The 15,309-nt window shown below is 52.9% G+C and overlaps 1 protein-coding gene across 6 annotated transcripts in view; it reads right to left on the reverse strand.

Annotated features, from left to right (window-relative positions):
* Positions 1 to 284: 284 nt before the first annotated feature.
* The window catches only part of SULF2 (sulfatase 2), a 127,251-nt gene continuing 112,226 nt past the window's right edge, over positions 285 to 15,309 (reverse strand). For all 6 annotated transcript variants that reach the window (XM_075350640.1, XM_075350641.1, XM_075350636.1 and 3 more), the window contains one exon: positions 285 to 814. In XM_075350640.1, the coding sequence (XP_075206755.1) occupies positions 784 to 814 (31 nt within the window). In that variant the 3' untranslated portion in view covers positions 285 to 783. The remainder of the gene's footprint in view (positions 815 to 15,309) is intronic.

The following is a 15,309-nucleotide window of genomic DNA, read 5'->3' on the forward strand; positions in this document are numbered from 1 at the left end:
TATGAATACGGCAGCAGTGTAAAGAATGGGGGCATTTGCTGAGTGTCTTGGCTATATCTTTTATTTTGCATGGATTCTCTCAAAATACCTCCACCGCAGGAATCAGGTCACAAGCTTCAGGATACAGTGCATCTTATTGTAGAGACGGCTGCGGTGTGTAATCGACTCATCCTGGAAATATTGCCAGCGATATCTGAACCGTGGCCTGACATATTGGCGCAATTTTCCTATTAGAAAGTGAAGTGTGACAAATCCGATCATGTTCTGCACCGATCACCACCAGGTAAAAATCAGTTATGAAACTTTATTATGTATCAAGAATTAACCACTGAATCACGGGTGAAGTCTCTTTGCGTTTAATCTTGTGATCTCTCGTCGTAGCCCAGCGCTGGTGGCTATTTACATCTCGTCTGCCTGTGTTATGGGGGTCTGCTCCCCTCCCAAGCTGTGGTATCATTGTCCCCCCAGGTCTCTGTAGAAGAGGTATCGCCCACACTGGTGAACGCTCGGTACTCTACGTCTCGTCAGCTCCGGGCATTATAGTGGCGTCTGTAGGATTCTCTTCCCCATTCTGGCAGCAGGAGCGTATGAGGCGAAAAACAAAAGTTACTGGTGCAAAAGTGGAGTTTTTATAGAGGAATCTGCACCTCTGGTGGGTGATTAGTCACATGTGTCCTCCGCAGACTATCTACTCGCAGGGCCCACAGTCCAGGAATCCTGAAGAAAGTCTTCCAAGTGTTAACAATGCTTCAAGTTCATAGGAAGAGTCTTTCAGGAGTAGCGTTATCCTTCCCAGCCCTCCCATAACTGGTCTCTGTAGAATACAGAACAGACAGGGTCAAAGATCGAAGCATCACATCCCCTCCCCGGCCTTATATTCTGCATAGAGCCAGCAAGGCAACGAGGACGGGGCTTTTAGCAGTAATTATTGTGCAGCCTTAAATTTAATGATAGTCAATGTGATCATCTTGTAGAAGATAACATAACTGTCACCAAAAATCCAAACTAGCTCAATTTTTGGATGCAAATAGTTTGTAAATTATTTATTTTTTTTACAGTCACATCCCCTTAGGCTAATACCGGCTCAAGAAATAACATTCCAGTATAAGCCTCCAATCTTGAATGTTACTGGTCCATTTTTTAGGTATAAAATACAGCGTTGATTCGTTCATAATGAATCAGATAATTGCAATCCTTCCACATTAAAAGGCTCCAAATCCTCAACTCGCCTCATTTTGCCATAGAGCTACATGATGACATTCTACCCAAAGCCACCATTAGGGGGAGCTCACTGCATACAGATTCAGACTCATCTCACTAAAATTTGAATGCAGTGAGCTCCCCCAAGTGGTGTCTTCAAGAACAGCAGGATTATGTAGCTCCTTGCCAGTCTGAAGTTAAGCAGAGGGTCTGGAGCTTTGTATTAGTAACCGATCCAACTGAAAAGAAGGGAATTTTGCTTACTTACCGTAAATTCCTTTTCTTCTAGCTCCTATTGGGAGACCCAGACAATTGGGTGTATAGCTTCTGCCTCCGGAGGCCACACAAAGTATTACACTTTAAAAAGTGTAACCCCTCCCCTCTGCCTATACACCCTCCCGTGGACCACGGGCTCCTCAGTTTTGGTGCAAAAGCAGGAAGGAGGAAACTTATAAATTGGTCTAGGGTAAATTCAATCCGAAGGATGTTCGGAGAACTGAAGACCATAACCCAACAGAACAGCCAGCCCAAAGGGCACAGGGGCGGGTGCTGGGTCTCCCAATAGGAGCTAGAAGAAAAGGAATTTACGGTAAGTAAACAAAATTCCCTTCTTCTTTGTCGCTCCATTGGGAGACCCAGACAATTGGGACGTCCAAGAGCAGTCCCTGGGTGGGTAAAAGAATACCTCAATAAAAGAGAGCCGAAAACGGCCCCCTGTTACAGGTGGACAACCGCCGTCTGAAGGACTCACCTACCTAGACTGGCGTCTGTCGAAGCATAGGTATGCACTTGATAGTGCTTTGTGAAAGTGTGCAGACTAGACCACGTAGCTGCCTGACACACCTGCTGAACCGTTGCCCGGTGCCGCAATGCCCAGGACGCACCTACAGCTCTGGTAGAATGGCCTTTCAGCCCTGAAGGGAGCGGAAGCTCCGAAGAACGGTAGGCCTCGAGAATCGGTTCCTTGATCCACCGAGCCAAGGTCGACTTGGAGGCCTGAGATTCCATACGCTGGCCAGCGACAAGGACAAAAAGCGCATGCGAATGGCGTAGGGGCGCCGTGCGAGACACGTAGAACCGGAGTGCTCTCGCTAGATCCAAAGAGTGCACAACCTTTTCACCCTGGTGAATTGGATTAGGGCAACAGGAAGGCAAGGAGATATCCTGATTTAGATGAAAAGGAGATACCTTAGAGAGAAATTCCGGGACAGGACGAAGAACCACCTTATCCTGGTGGAAAACCCGGAAGGGAGCCTTGCATGACAGCGCCGCAAGCTCAGACACTCTCTGAAGAGAAATGACTGTCACCAGGAAGGCCACCTTCTGCGAAAGACGGGAGAGAGAGACATCCCGCAACAGCTCAAACGGCGGCTTTTGAAGAGTCGTCAGGACTCTGCTAAGATCCCAGGGTTCCAACGGACGTTTGTAAGGTGGGACCATGTGGCAGACCCCCTGCAGGAACGTGCGGACCTGCGGAAGCCTGGCTAGACGCTTTTGAAAGAAAAACACGGAGAGCGTGGATACTTGGCCCTAGAGAGAGATCCGAGGGACAAACCCTTGTCCATTCCAAATTGTAGGAATGAAAGGAATGTGGGTAAGGCAAATGGCCATGGAGGAAAGCCGTTATCAGCGCACCAGGATAGAAAGACTTGCCAAGACCTGTAATAGATCTTGGCGGATGTTGGCTTCCTGGCTTGTCTCGTGGTGGCAATGACATCCTGAGATAACCCTGAAGACTCTAGGAGTCAGGGACCAATGGCCACCTAGTCAAGTTGAGGGCCACAGAATTCAGATGGAAAAGAAGGGAATTTTGTTTACTTACCGTAAATTCCTTTTCTTCTAGCTCTAATTGGGAGACCCAGACAATTGGGTGTATAGGCTATGCCTCCAGAGGCCGCACAAAGTACTACACTTAAAAGTGTTAGGCCCCTCCCCTTCTGCCTATACACCCCCCGTGCTCCCACGGGCTCCTCAGTTTTGGTGCAAAAGCAAGAAGGAGGAAAAATAATTATAAACTGGTTTAAAGTAACTTCAATCCGAAGGAATATCGGAGAACTGAAACCATTCAACATGAACAACATGTGTACACAAAAAAACAGGGGCGGGTGCTGGGTCTCCCAATTAGAGCTAGAAGAAAAGGAATTTACGGTAAGTAAACAAAATTCCCTTCTTCTTTTTCGCTCTATTGGGAGACCCAGACAATTGGGACGTCCAAAAGCAGTCCCTGGGTGGGTAAAATAATACCTCGTAAGAGAGCCGTAAAACGGCCCTTTCCTACAGGTGGGCAACCGCCGCCTGAAGGACTCGTCTACCTAGGCTGGCATCCGCCGCAGCATAGGTATGCACCTGATAGTGCTTCGTGAAAGTGTGCAGGCTCGACCAGGTAGCCGCCTGACACACCTGTTGAGCCGTAGCCTGGTGCCTCAAAGCCCAGGACGCTCCCACGGCTCTGGTAGAATGGGCCTTCAGCCCTGAGGGAACCGGAAGCCCAGCCGAACGGTAAGCTTCGATAATTGGCTCCTTGATCCACCGAGCCAGGGTTGATTTGGAAGCCTGTGACCCTTTACGCTGGCCAGCGACAAGGACAAAGAGTGCATCCGAGCGGCGCAGGGGCGCCGTACGAGAAATGTAGAGTCTGAGTGCTCTCACCAGATCTAACAAGTGCAAATCCTTTTCACATTGGTGAACTGGATGAGGACAAAAAGAAGGTAAGGAAATATCCTGATTGAGATGAAAGGGGGATACCACCTTAGGGAGAAATTCCGGAACCGGACGTAGAACCACCTTGTCCTGGTGAAAAACCAGAAAAGGGGCTTTGCACGACAAAGCTGCTAGCTCAGACACTCTCCGAAGAGAAGTGACTGCTACTAGAAAAACCACTTTCTGCGAAAGTCGTGAGAGAGAGATATCTCTCATTGGCTCGAATGGTGGTTTCTGAAGAACCATCAGCACCCTGTTTAGATCCCAGGGTTCTAACGGCCGCTTGTAAGGTGGAACGATGTGACAAACTCCCTGCAGGAACGTGCGTACCTGTGGAAGTCTAGCTAGGCGCTTCTGGAAAAACACAGAGAGCGCTGAAACTTGTCCCTTAAGGGAACCGAGCGACAAACCCTTTTCCAGTCCAGATTGAAGGAAGGACAGAAAAGTAGGTAATGCAAATGGCCAGGGAGAAAAACCCTGAGCAGAGCACCACGACAGGAAAATTTTCCACGTCCTGTGATAAATCTTGGCGGACGTTGGTTTCCTAGCCTGTCTCATAGTGGCAATGACTTTTTGAGATAACCCTGAAGACGCTAGGATCCAGGACTCAATGGCCACACAGTCAGGTTGAGGGCCGCAGAATTCAGATGGAAAAACGGCCCTTGAGACAGCAAGTCTGGTCGGTCTGGTAGTGCCCACGGTTGGCCGACCGTGAGATGCCACAGATCCGGGTACCACGACCTCCTCGGCCAGACTGGAGAGACGAGGATGGCGCGGCGGCAGTCGGCCCTGATCTTGCGTAACACTCTGGGCAACAGTGCCAGCGGAGGAAACACATAAGGGAGCTGAAACTGCGACCAATCCTGAACTAAGGCGTCTGCCGCCAGAGCTCTGGGATCTTGAGACCGTGCCATGAACGTTGGTACCTTGTTGTTGTGCCGGGACGCCATGAGGTCGACGTCCGGCACCCCCCAGCGGCAACAGATCTCCTGAAACACGTCCGGGTGAAGGGACCATTCCCCTGCGTCCATGCCCTGGCGACTGAGATAATCTGCTTCCCAGTTTTCCACGCCTGGGATGTGAACTGCGGATATGGTGGAGGCCGTGGCTTCCACCCACATCAAAATCCGCCGGACTTCCTGGAAGGCTTGTCGACTGCGTGTGCCGCCTTGGTGGTTGATGTATGCCACCGCTGTGGAATTGTCCGACTGAATTCGGATCTGCTTGCCTTCCAGCCACTGCTGGAACGCTTTCAGGGCAAGATACACTGCCCGAATTTCCAGAACATTGATCTGAAGCGAGGACTCTTGCTGGGTCCACGTACCCTGAGCCCTGTGGTGGAGAAAAACCGCTCCCCACCCTGACAGACTCGCGTCCGTCGTGACCACCTCCCAGGATGGGGGTAGGAAGGATTTCCCCTTCGATAATGAAGTGGGAAGAAGCCACCACCGAAGGGAAGCTTTGGTCGCCTGAGAGAGGGAGACGGTCCTGTCGAGGGACGTCGGCTTCCTGTCCCATTTGCGTAGGATGTCCCATTGAAGAGGACGCAGGTGAAACTGCGCGAAAGGGACTGCTTCCATTGCTGCCACCATCTTCCCCAGGAAGTGCATGAGGCGCCTCAAGGGGTGTGACTGGCCTTGAAGGAGAGATTGTACCCCTGTCTGTAGTGACCGCTGCTTGATCAGCGGAAGCTTCACTATCGCTGAGAGGGTATGAAACTCCATGCCAAGGTATGTGAGCGATTGGGCCGGTGTCAGATTTGACTTTGGAAAATTGATGATCCACCCGAAACTCTGGAGAGTCTCCAGGGTAGCGTCGAGGCTGTGTTGGCATGCCTCTTGAGAGGGTTCCTTGATCAACAGATCGTCCAAGTACGGGATCACCGAGTGACCCTGAGAATGGAGGACCGCTACTACAGTAGCCATAACCTTGGTGAAAACCCGTGGGGCTGTTGCCAGGCCGAATGGCAGTGCCACGAACTGCAGGTGTTCGTTTCCTATGGCGAAGCGCAAGAAGCGCTGGTGCTCTGGGGCAATCGGAACGTGGAGATAAGCATCTTTGATATCGATCGATGCAAGGAAATCTCCTTGGGACATTGAGGCGATGACGGAGCGAAGGGATTCCATCCGGAACCGCCTGGTCTTTACGTGTTTGTTGAGAAGTTTCAGGTCTAGGACAGGACGGAAAGACCCGTCCTTCTTTGGGACCACAAACAAGTTGGAGTAAAAACCGTGGCCCTGTTGATGAAGAGGAACAGGGACCACCACTCCTTCTGCCTTCAGAGTGCCCAGCGCCTGCAGAAGAGCCTCGGCTCTCTCGGGAGGCGGAGAAGACCTGAAGAATCGAGTCGGGGGACGAGAGATGAACTCTATCTTGTAACCGTGAGACAGAATGTCTCTCACCCAGCGGTCTTTTATTTGTGGCAGCCAGGCGTCGCAAAAGCGGGAGAGCCTGCCACCGACCGAGGATGCTACTAGAGGAGGTCGAAAGTCATGAGGAAGCCGCCTTGTTAGCGGTGCCTCCAATGTTCTTTTTAGGACGTGACTTAGACCGCCATGCATCAGAGTTCCTTTGTTCTTTCTGAGACCTTTTGGACGAGGAGAATTGGGACCTGCCCGCGCCCCGAAAGGACCGAAACCTCGCCTGCCCTCTCCTCTGTTGGGGAATGTTCTGTTTGGGCTGGGGTAAGGATGTATCCTTTCCCTTGGATTGTTTGATGATTTCATCCAGACGCTCGCCAAACAGCCTGTCGCCAGAAATTGGCAAACTGGTTAAGCGCTTTGTGGAAGCAGAATCTGCCTTCCATTCCCGTAGCCACAAGGCCCTGCGGAGTACCACCGAATTGGCGGTCGCCACCGCCGTACGGCTCACAGAGTCCAGGACAGCATTAATAGCGTAAGACGCAATTGCCGAGGTCTGGGTGGTAATGGATGCCACTTGTGGCGCGGCCGTGCAAGTGGCTGCTTCAATTTGCGCTTGACCTGCTGAGATAGCTTGCAGCGCCCATACGGCTGCGAATGCTGGGGCAAAAGAAGCTCCGATAGCTTCATAGATGGATTTCAACCAGAGCTCCATCTGCCTGTCAGTGGCATCTTTGAGCGAGGCCCCATCTTCCACTGCAAGTATGGATCTAGCCGCCAGTCTGGAGATTGGAGGATCCACTTTGGGACATTGAGTCCAACCTTTAACCACGTCCGGGGGGAAAGGATAACGTGTATCCTTAAGGCGCTTAGAAAAACGCTTATCTGGACAAGCATGGTGATTCTGGATTGCCTCTCTGAAATCAGAGTGGTCTAGAAACATACTCTGTGTCCGCTTGGGAAACCTGAAACGAAATTTCTCCTGCTGAGAAGCTGACTCCTCCGCCGGAGGGGCTGAGGGAGAAATATCCAGCAACTGATGGATGGACGCAATAAGATCGTTCACTATGGCGTCCCCGTCTGGAGTATTAAGATTGAGAGCGCTCTCAGGATCAGAATCCTGATCAGCTGTCTCCGCATCATCAACCAAAGATTCCCCCCGCTGAGACCCTAAACAATATGATGTCGAGGGAAATTCTAAGCGAGCCCGCTTAGTCAATCTGGGGCTGAGGTCTAAGTCAGAACCCTCAGACTGGGATGTAGGAGATACCCCGGGAGGACATTGTTGGTCCAACTGAGGGGGGCCCGGGAACAACGATTCAACAGGGCCCCGTTGCTGAGATACCGGCCTGGACTGCAAGGCTTCTAGTATCTTAGCCATAGTCTCAGAGAGTTTAGCAAACTCAGTCCCCGTCACCTGGACAGTGTCAACAGGTGTCTCCCCCTGGGCCCCTCTTAGCAGAGGCTCCGGCTGAAGAAGTGGCACAGGGGTCGAACACTGCACACAATGAGGGTCAGTGGAACCTGCCGGTAGTGGGGTCTTACAAGCGGCGCAGGCAGCATAATAAGCCTGTGTTTTGGCACCCCTGCCTTTTGTGGGCGCCATGCTATAGTTTTCCTTGAGTTACACAAAAGGGTATATAGCCAGAATGCACTGTGCTCATACAGTGTAAAGTATATATGATACACAAATAATGTACCAATACACTACATCACCATGGGGCTAGCACCAACAGGTGCTGCTTACCAGCCGCCTAAAGCGGTTGTGAGGCCACCAGAGACCGTGTCTGGGTCTCCCAGGACTTGTCCCTCTTCTGCAGCGTCGGTGGAGCTGACAGGAATGGCTGCGGCGTCCTGACGAGATGAGGGAGCTGTGGGCGTGGCCGAGAAAGAGCGCGAACTGGTGCTCACACCGTGCACAGTGAGGGGGGTGGAGTATGTAAATCATACTCCAGCCCTCAGAGCTGCTCGCTCCGTGCAGCGTCCCGCCCTTCCCCCTGCCTGTCAGGGCTGAGGGCGGGAGAAAAGTAAACTAGGCCGCAAGGAAGCCGGGGACTCTAGTAATAAACGCGGCCGCCGTAAAAGCGCGGCCGGCGTGAAAGTCCCCGGCGAACTACAAGTCCCAGCCGCGCCGCAGTGTCCCATGGCAGCGGCGGTTAGTGCGGTAGCCCTTACATATAAACACACTCAGCGACGCTGAGTGTGTAATGGCACATATAGACCCGGTCAGCGCCGCGGTCCCCGGTGCACTAGCACACCCAGCAAAGCTGAGGTGATGCCGTTCGCGGTCCCCACAGGGATACAGAGTACCTCCAAGATGCAGGGCCATGTCCCTGAACGATACTCGGCTCCTATCCATCAGGCTCCACAGGAGTTGTGGATGGAGCACGGTCTCAGTGCCTGGAGACCGGTAAGATCCCACTTCACCCAGAGCCCAGAGGGGGATGGGGAAGGAAAGCAGCATGTGGGCTCCAGCCTCCGTACCCGCAATGGATACCTCAACCTTAACAACACCGCCGACAAGAGTGGGGTGAGAAGGAAGCATGCTGGGGGCCCTATATGGGCCCACTTTTCTTCCATCCGACATAGTCAGCAGCTGCTGCTGACTAATCTGTGGAGCTGTGCTGTGTGTGTCTGACCTCCTTCGCACAAAGCAAAAAACTGAGGAGCCCGTGGGAGCACGGGGGGTGTATAGGCAGAAGGGGAGGGGCCTAACACTTTTAAGTGTAGTACTTTGTGCGGCCTCCGGAGGCATAGCCTATACACCCAATTGTCTGGGTCTCCCAATAGAGCGAAAAAGAAAACGGGCCTTGTGACAGCAAGTCTGGGCGGTCTGGAAGTGCCCACGGTTGACCCATCGTGAGATGCCACAGATCCGGATACCACGACCGTCTCGGCCAGTCTGGAGCGACGAGAATGGTGCGACGGCAGTCGGACCTGATCCTGCGTAGTACCCTGGGCAGCATCGCCAGAGGGGGAAACACATAAGGCAGTCGAAACTGCGACCAATCCTGGACTAAAGCGTCCGCTGCCAGAGGTCTGTGATCCTGAGACCGTGCCATGAAGGCCGGGACCTTGAGAGATCGACGTCCTGCGTTCCTCAGCAGCCCTGACGACTGAAAAGAAGGGAATTTTGTTACTTACCGTAAATTCCTTTTCTTCTAGCTCCTATTGGGAGACCCAGACGATTGGGTGTATAGCTACTGCCTCCGGAGGCCACACAAAGCATTACACTAAAAAGTGTAAGGCCCCTCCCCTTCTGGCTATACACCCCCAGTGGGATCACTGGCTCACCAGTTTTAGTGCAAAAGCAAGAAGGAGGAAAGCCAATAACTTGGTTAAACAAATTCACTCCGAGTAACTTCGGAGAACTGAAAAACCGTTCAACATGAACAACATGTGTACCCGAAAAAACCCAAAAATCCCGAAGGACAACAGGGCGGGTGCTGGGTCTCCCAATAGGAGCTAGAAGAAAAGGAATTTACGGTAAGTAACAAAATTCCCTTCTTCTTCGTCGCTCCATTGGGAGACCCAGACGATTGGGACGTCCAAAAGCTGTCCCTGGGTGGGTAAAGAAATACCTTATGTTAGAGCTGCGAAGACAGCCCTCCCCTACGGGGAGGCAACTGCCGCCTGCAGGACTCTTCTACCTAGGCTGGCGTCCGCCGAAGCATAGGTATGCACCTGATAATGTTTGGTGAAAGTGTGCAGACTCGACCAGGTAGCTGCCTGGCACACCTGTTGAGCCGTAGCCTGGTGTCGCAATGCCCAGGACGCACCCACGGCTCTGGTAGAATGGGCCTTCAGCCCTGATGGAACCGGAAGCCCAGTAGAACGGTAGGCTTCAAGAATTGGTTCTTTGATCCATCGAGCCAGGGTGGCTTTGGAAGCCTGCGACCCTTTGCGCTTACCAGCGACAAGGACAAAGAGTGCATCGGAGCGGCGCAGGGGCGCCGTGCGGGAAATGTAGATTCTGAGTGCTCTCACCAGATCTAACAAATGTAAATTCTTCTCATACCGATGAACTGCATGAGGACAAAAAGAAGGCAAAGAGATATCCTGATTAAGATGAAAAGAGGATACCACCTTCGGGAGAAACTCCTGAATGGGGCGCAGCACTACCTTGTCCTGGTGGAAGACCAGGAAAGGAGCCTTGGGTGACAGCGCTGCTAGCTCAGACACTCTCCGAGGAGATGTGATCGCTACCAGAAAAGCCACTTTCTGTGATAGTCTAGAAAGTGAAACCTCCCTCAGAGGCTCGAAGGGCGGCTTCTGGAGGGCAACTAGTACCCTGTTCAGATCCCATGGATCTAACGGCCGCTTGTACGGGGGTACAATATGACAAACCCCCTGCAGGAACGTGCGCACCTTAGGAAGTCGTGCTAGACGCTTTTGAAAAAAGACGGATAGCGCCGAGACTTGCCCTTTAAGGGAGCCGAGCGACAAACCTTTTTCTAACCCAGATTGCAGGAAAGAAAGAAAGGTAGGCAATGCAAAAGGCCAGGGAGACACTCCCTGAGCAGAGCACCAGGATAAGAATATCCTCCACGTTCTGTGGTAGATCTTAGCGGACGTGGGCTTCCTAGCCTGTCTCATGGTGGCAACGACCCCTTGGGATAATCCTGAAGACCCTAGGATCCAGGACTCAATGGCCACACAGTCAGGTTCAGGGCCGCAGAATTCCGATGGAAAAAAGGCCCTTGGGACAGTAAGTCTGGTCGGTCTGGTAGTGCCGACGGTTGGCCGACCGTGAGATGCCACAGATCCGGATACCACGCCCTCCTTGGCCAGTCTGGGGCGACGAGTATGATGCGGCTGCAGTCGGATCTGATCTTGCGTAGCACTCTGGGCAAGAGTGCCAGAGGTGGAAACACATAAGGGAGCCGGAACTGCGACCAATCTTGCACTAAGGCGTCTGCCGCCAGAGTTCTGTGATCGCGAGACCGTGCTATGAAGGTTGGGACCTTGTTGTTGTGCCTGGACGCCATTAGGTCGACGTCCGGCCTTCCCCAGCGGCTACAGATTTCCTGAAACACGTCCGGGTGAAGGGACCATTCCCCTGCGTCCATGCCCTGGCGGCTGAGGAAGTCTGCTTCCCAGTTTTCTACGCCGGGGATGTGAACTGCGGATACGGTGGAGGCCGTGGCTTCCACCCACGTCAGAATCCGCCGGACTTCCTGGAAGGCTTGCCGACTGCGTGTCCCTCCTTGGTGATTGATGTATGCCACCGCTGTGGAGTTGTCCGACTGAATTCGGATCTGCTTTCCTTCCAGCCACTGCTGGAAGGCTAGTAGGGCAAGATACACTGCTCTGATTTCCAGAACATGGATCTGAAGGGTGGACTCCTGCTGAGTCCACGTACCCTGAGCCCTGTGGTGGAGAAAAACTGCTCCCCACCCTGACAGACTCGCGTCTGTCGTGACTACCGCCCAAGACGGTGGTAGGAAGGATCTTCCCTGTGATAATGAGGTGGGAAGAAGCCACCATTGCAGAGAGTCCTTCTGTGAAAAGGATACTTTCCTGTTCAGGGATGTTGACTTCCCGTCCCATTGGCGGAGAATGTCCCAATAAGAGGACGCAGATGAAACTGCGCAAACGGAACCGCCTCCATTGCCGCCACCATCTTCCCGAGGAAGTGCATGAGGCGTCTTAAGGAGTGCGACTGACCTTGACGGAGAGTCTGCACCCCAGTCTGTAGTGACCGCTGCTTGTCCAGCGGAAGCTTCACTAGCGCTGAGAGGGTATGAAACTCCATGCCAAGATACGTTAGTGATTGGGTCGGTGACAGGTTTGACTTTGAGAAGTCGATGATCCACCCGAACGTCTGGAGAGTCTCCAGCGCAACATTCAGGCTGAGTTGGCATGCCTCTTGAGAGGGTGCCTTGACAAGTAGATCGTCCAAGTAAGGGATCACAGAGTGTCCCTGTGAGTGCAAGACTGCTACCACTGCCGCCATGACCTTGGTGAACACCCGTGGGGTTGTCGCCAGACCGAATGGCAGAGCTACGAACTGAAGATGGTCGTCTCCCATCACGAAACGTAGAAAACATTGGTGCTCTGTAGCAATCGGCACGTGGAGATAAGCATCTTTGATGTCTATTGATGCTAGGAAATATCCTTGAGACATTGAGGCAATGACGGAGCGGAGGGTTTCATCCGGAACCGCCTGGCCTCCACGTGCTTGTTGAGCAGTTTTAGGTCCAGAACGGAACGGAAAGAGCCATCCTTTTTTGGCACCACAACCAGATTGGAGGAAAACCGTGTCTTGTTCCTGAAGAGGAACAGGGATTACCACTCCTTCTGCCTGCAGAAGAGCATCGGCTCGGTGGGGAGGTGGGGACGTTCTGAAGAATCGAGTCGGAGGACGAGAACAGAACTCTGTCCTGTGCACGTGGGCACAATGTCCCTCACCCACCGGTCTATGACCTGTGGCAGCTAAATGTCGCCAAAGGCGAGCGAGTCTGCCATCAACCGCGGATGCGGAGAGATGAGAGAGCTGAAAGTCATGAGGAGACCGCCTTGGTAGCGGTTCCTCCGGCTGCCTTCCTTGGGCGTGATTGAGCCCCCGGAAACTGAGCCCCTCTGAGGCTTTTCAGCTCTTTTGGACGAGGACAATTGGGACCTGCCCGAGCTTGGGAAGGACCGAAACCTCGACTGTCCTTCCAGGACAGCATTAATAGGGTAAGTCGCAATGCAGACATTGCGAGGTTACGGACGCCCCTGCGGCACAAATGTACATATGCTCAAGACCAGCTGTGCAAGAACAGCTGAAAAGCTTAGGGTGCCCATACGGCTGTAAATGCCGGAGCAACCGACACGCCGATAGCCTCATAGACAGATTTCAACCAGAGTCCATCTGTCTGGCATCTTTAAGTGAAGTCCCATCTCCACTGCAACTATAGCTCTAGCCGCAAGCCTGGAGATTGGAGAATCCACCTTTGGACCCTGGGTCCCGCGCTTGACCACGTCAGGGGGAAAAGGATAACGTGTATCCTTAATACGTTTGGCGAAAACGCTTATCTGGTAAGCGTGGTGTTCCTGGACTGCTTCTCTGAAGTCAGCGTGGCCAGAAAAATACTCAATATACGTTTGAGCTACTGAAATGGGACTTCTCCTGCTGTGAAGCTGACTCCTCCGCTGGGGGAGCTGAGGGAGAAAGATCCAACATTCCATTGATGGACGCTATAGGATCATTCCTTATGGCGTCACCATCCGGTGTATCCGGATTGAGAGCGTTGTCAGGATCAAAGTCCTGATGAGCTACGTCTGCCTCATCATACAGAGAGCCTCCTGGGACCCCCCCCGGAGCACCGATTTTATTCCCAATGAGGGTGGCCAGGGAGCAATGATCCAGATTGCCCATGGCCTGTCCGGACTGCAAGTCTCTATCCCATTGCAACTCCATCCCTGTCCTTGGACAGGGTTGACAGGTGGTTCCTTTGGCCACGTCTAGTAGAGACCCCGGCTGACCAAGTGCTCCAGGGGAGCATTGCACACAATGGGGTTCAGTGCCGTGGAACAGCATCACATGCAGTAAAAACAGCATCGAAAGCCTGTGTTGCTTATATGCTGCTGCCGACTAGCCATCTAGGACATAGAGCCAAGAATGGCGACCGTACAATGCAATGTATAACATACAAGCATAAAGTACAATGAACACTGCAGCACATGCAATACAAGCAGCATAGAAAGCCTGTGCCTTGGCACCCCTGCTTTTCTGCTGCTGTAGACTAGCCATCTAGGGGAATATAGCCCAGAATATCGACCATACAGTGCAATGTATAGCATACAAGCATAAGTACAAATGAACACTGCAACCCCTGCAATACAAGCAGCATAGAAAAAACCTGTGCCTCAGCACCCCTGCTTTTCTGCTGCTGTAGTCTAGTCATTCTAGGCGAAAATAGCCCAGACTAGCGACCGTACAGTGCAGTGTATAGCATACAAGCATAAATACACATGAACACTTCAGTACATGCAATACAAGCAGCATAGAAAGCCTGTGCCTTAGCACCCCTGCTTTCCTGCTGCTGATGTGTCGCCATCTAAGAGGGCATATAGCCAAAAATAGCGACCTATGCAGTGTAAGCATAAAAATACAAATGGACAACTGCGGTATTTAGTGGGGTCAGCACTTCAGGTGCCGCTTACCGCCCGCCTATAAGCGGGTGTGTGGTCGCCCTAGTCCTGTGCCTGGTTGCCCAGAGTCCGATCTCTCAGCTCGGACTGCAGGAATGGCTGCCGGCGTCCTTCTCCAGCTCGTGTGAGTAGGGGCGGGCCGTGGGCGTGCCCCCAAGTCAGAGCGGGAAACCGGCGTCCCACAGTGTCCAGTGAGAGGGCTGGAGCATGTAAATAAGGCTCCAGCCCTCGGCGCTGCTGATTGTACAGCGTCTCTCCCCTACCCTGATTGACAGGGTGGGGGCGGGAACGAAGCGGAGCTAGGCCGCAAAAGCCGGGGACTGGATTTATAAGCGCCGCCGCCGTAAAAGCGCGGTCGGCGCTAAGTCCCCGGCGCACTACAAGTCCCAGCCGCGCCGCCGCTCCCGAGCGTCCGGCGCGGTAGTTCCCCATACATAAAGTCACTCAGCTAGGCTGCAGTGACTGTAACCCTTTACTGTCCCCGGCGCACTAGCACACCCAGCAAGTCTGGAGTGTGCTGTGCCTGTGTGTACGGGGACACAGAGTACCTGAATGGTGCAGGGCCATGTCCCTGAACGGTACCCAGCTCCGTATCCAGCAGGTTCAATGGGTCTGTGGATGGAGCCCGGCCTCAGGGCTTTGGGGCCGGTAAGATCCCACTTCCTCAGAGCCCCTCAGGGGGATGTGGAAGGAAAACAGCATGTGGGCTCCAGTCGCCGTACCAGCAATAGGTACCTCAACCTTACAAACCACCAGCGGGGTGAGAAGGGAGCATGCTGGGGGCCCTATATGGGCCCTCTTTTCTTCCATCCGATATAGTCAGCAGCTACTGCTGACTAAACAGTGGAGCTATGCGTGGATGTCTGACCTCCTTCGCACAAAGCAGAAAACTGGTGAGCCAGTGATCCCA

This window comes from Anomaloglossus baeobatrachus, chromosome 5 (genome assembly GCF_048569485.1).
Source record: "Anomaloglossus baeobatrachus isolate aAnoBae1 chromosome 5, aAnoBae1.hap1, whole genome shotgun sequence".
Classification (NCBI taxonomy): Eukaryota; Metazoa; Chordata; class Amphibia; order Anura; family Aromobatidae; genus Anomaloglossus; species Anomaloglossus baeobatrachus.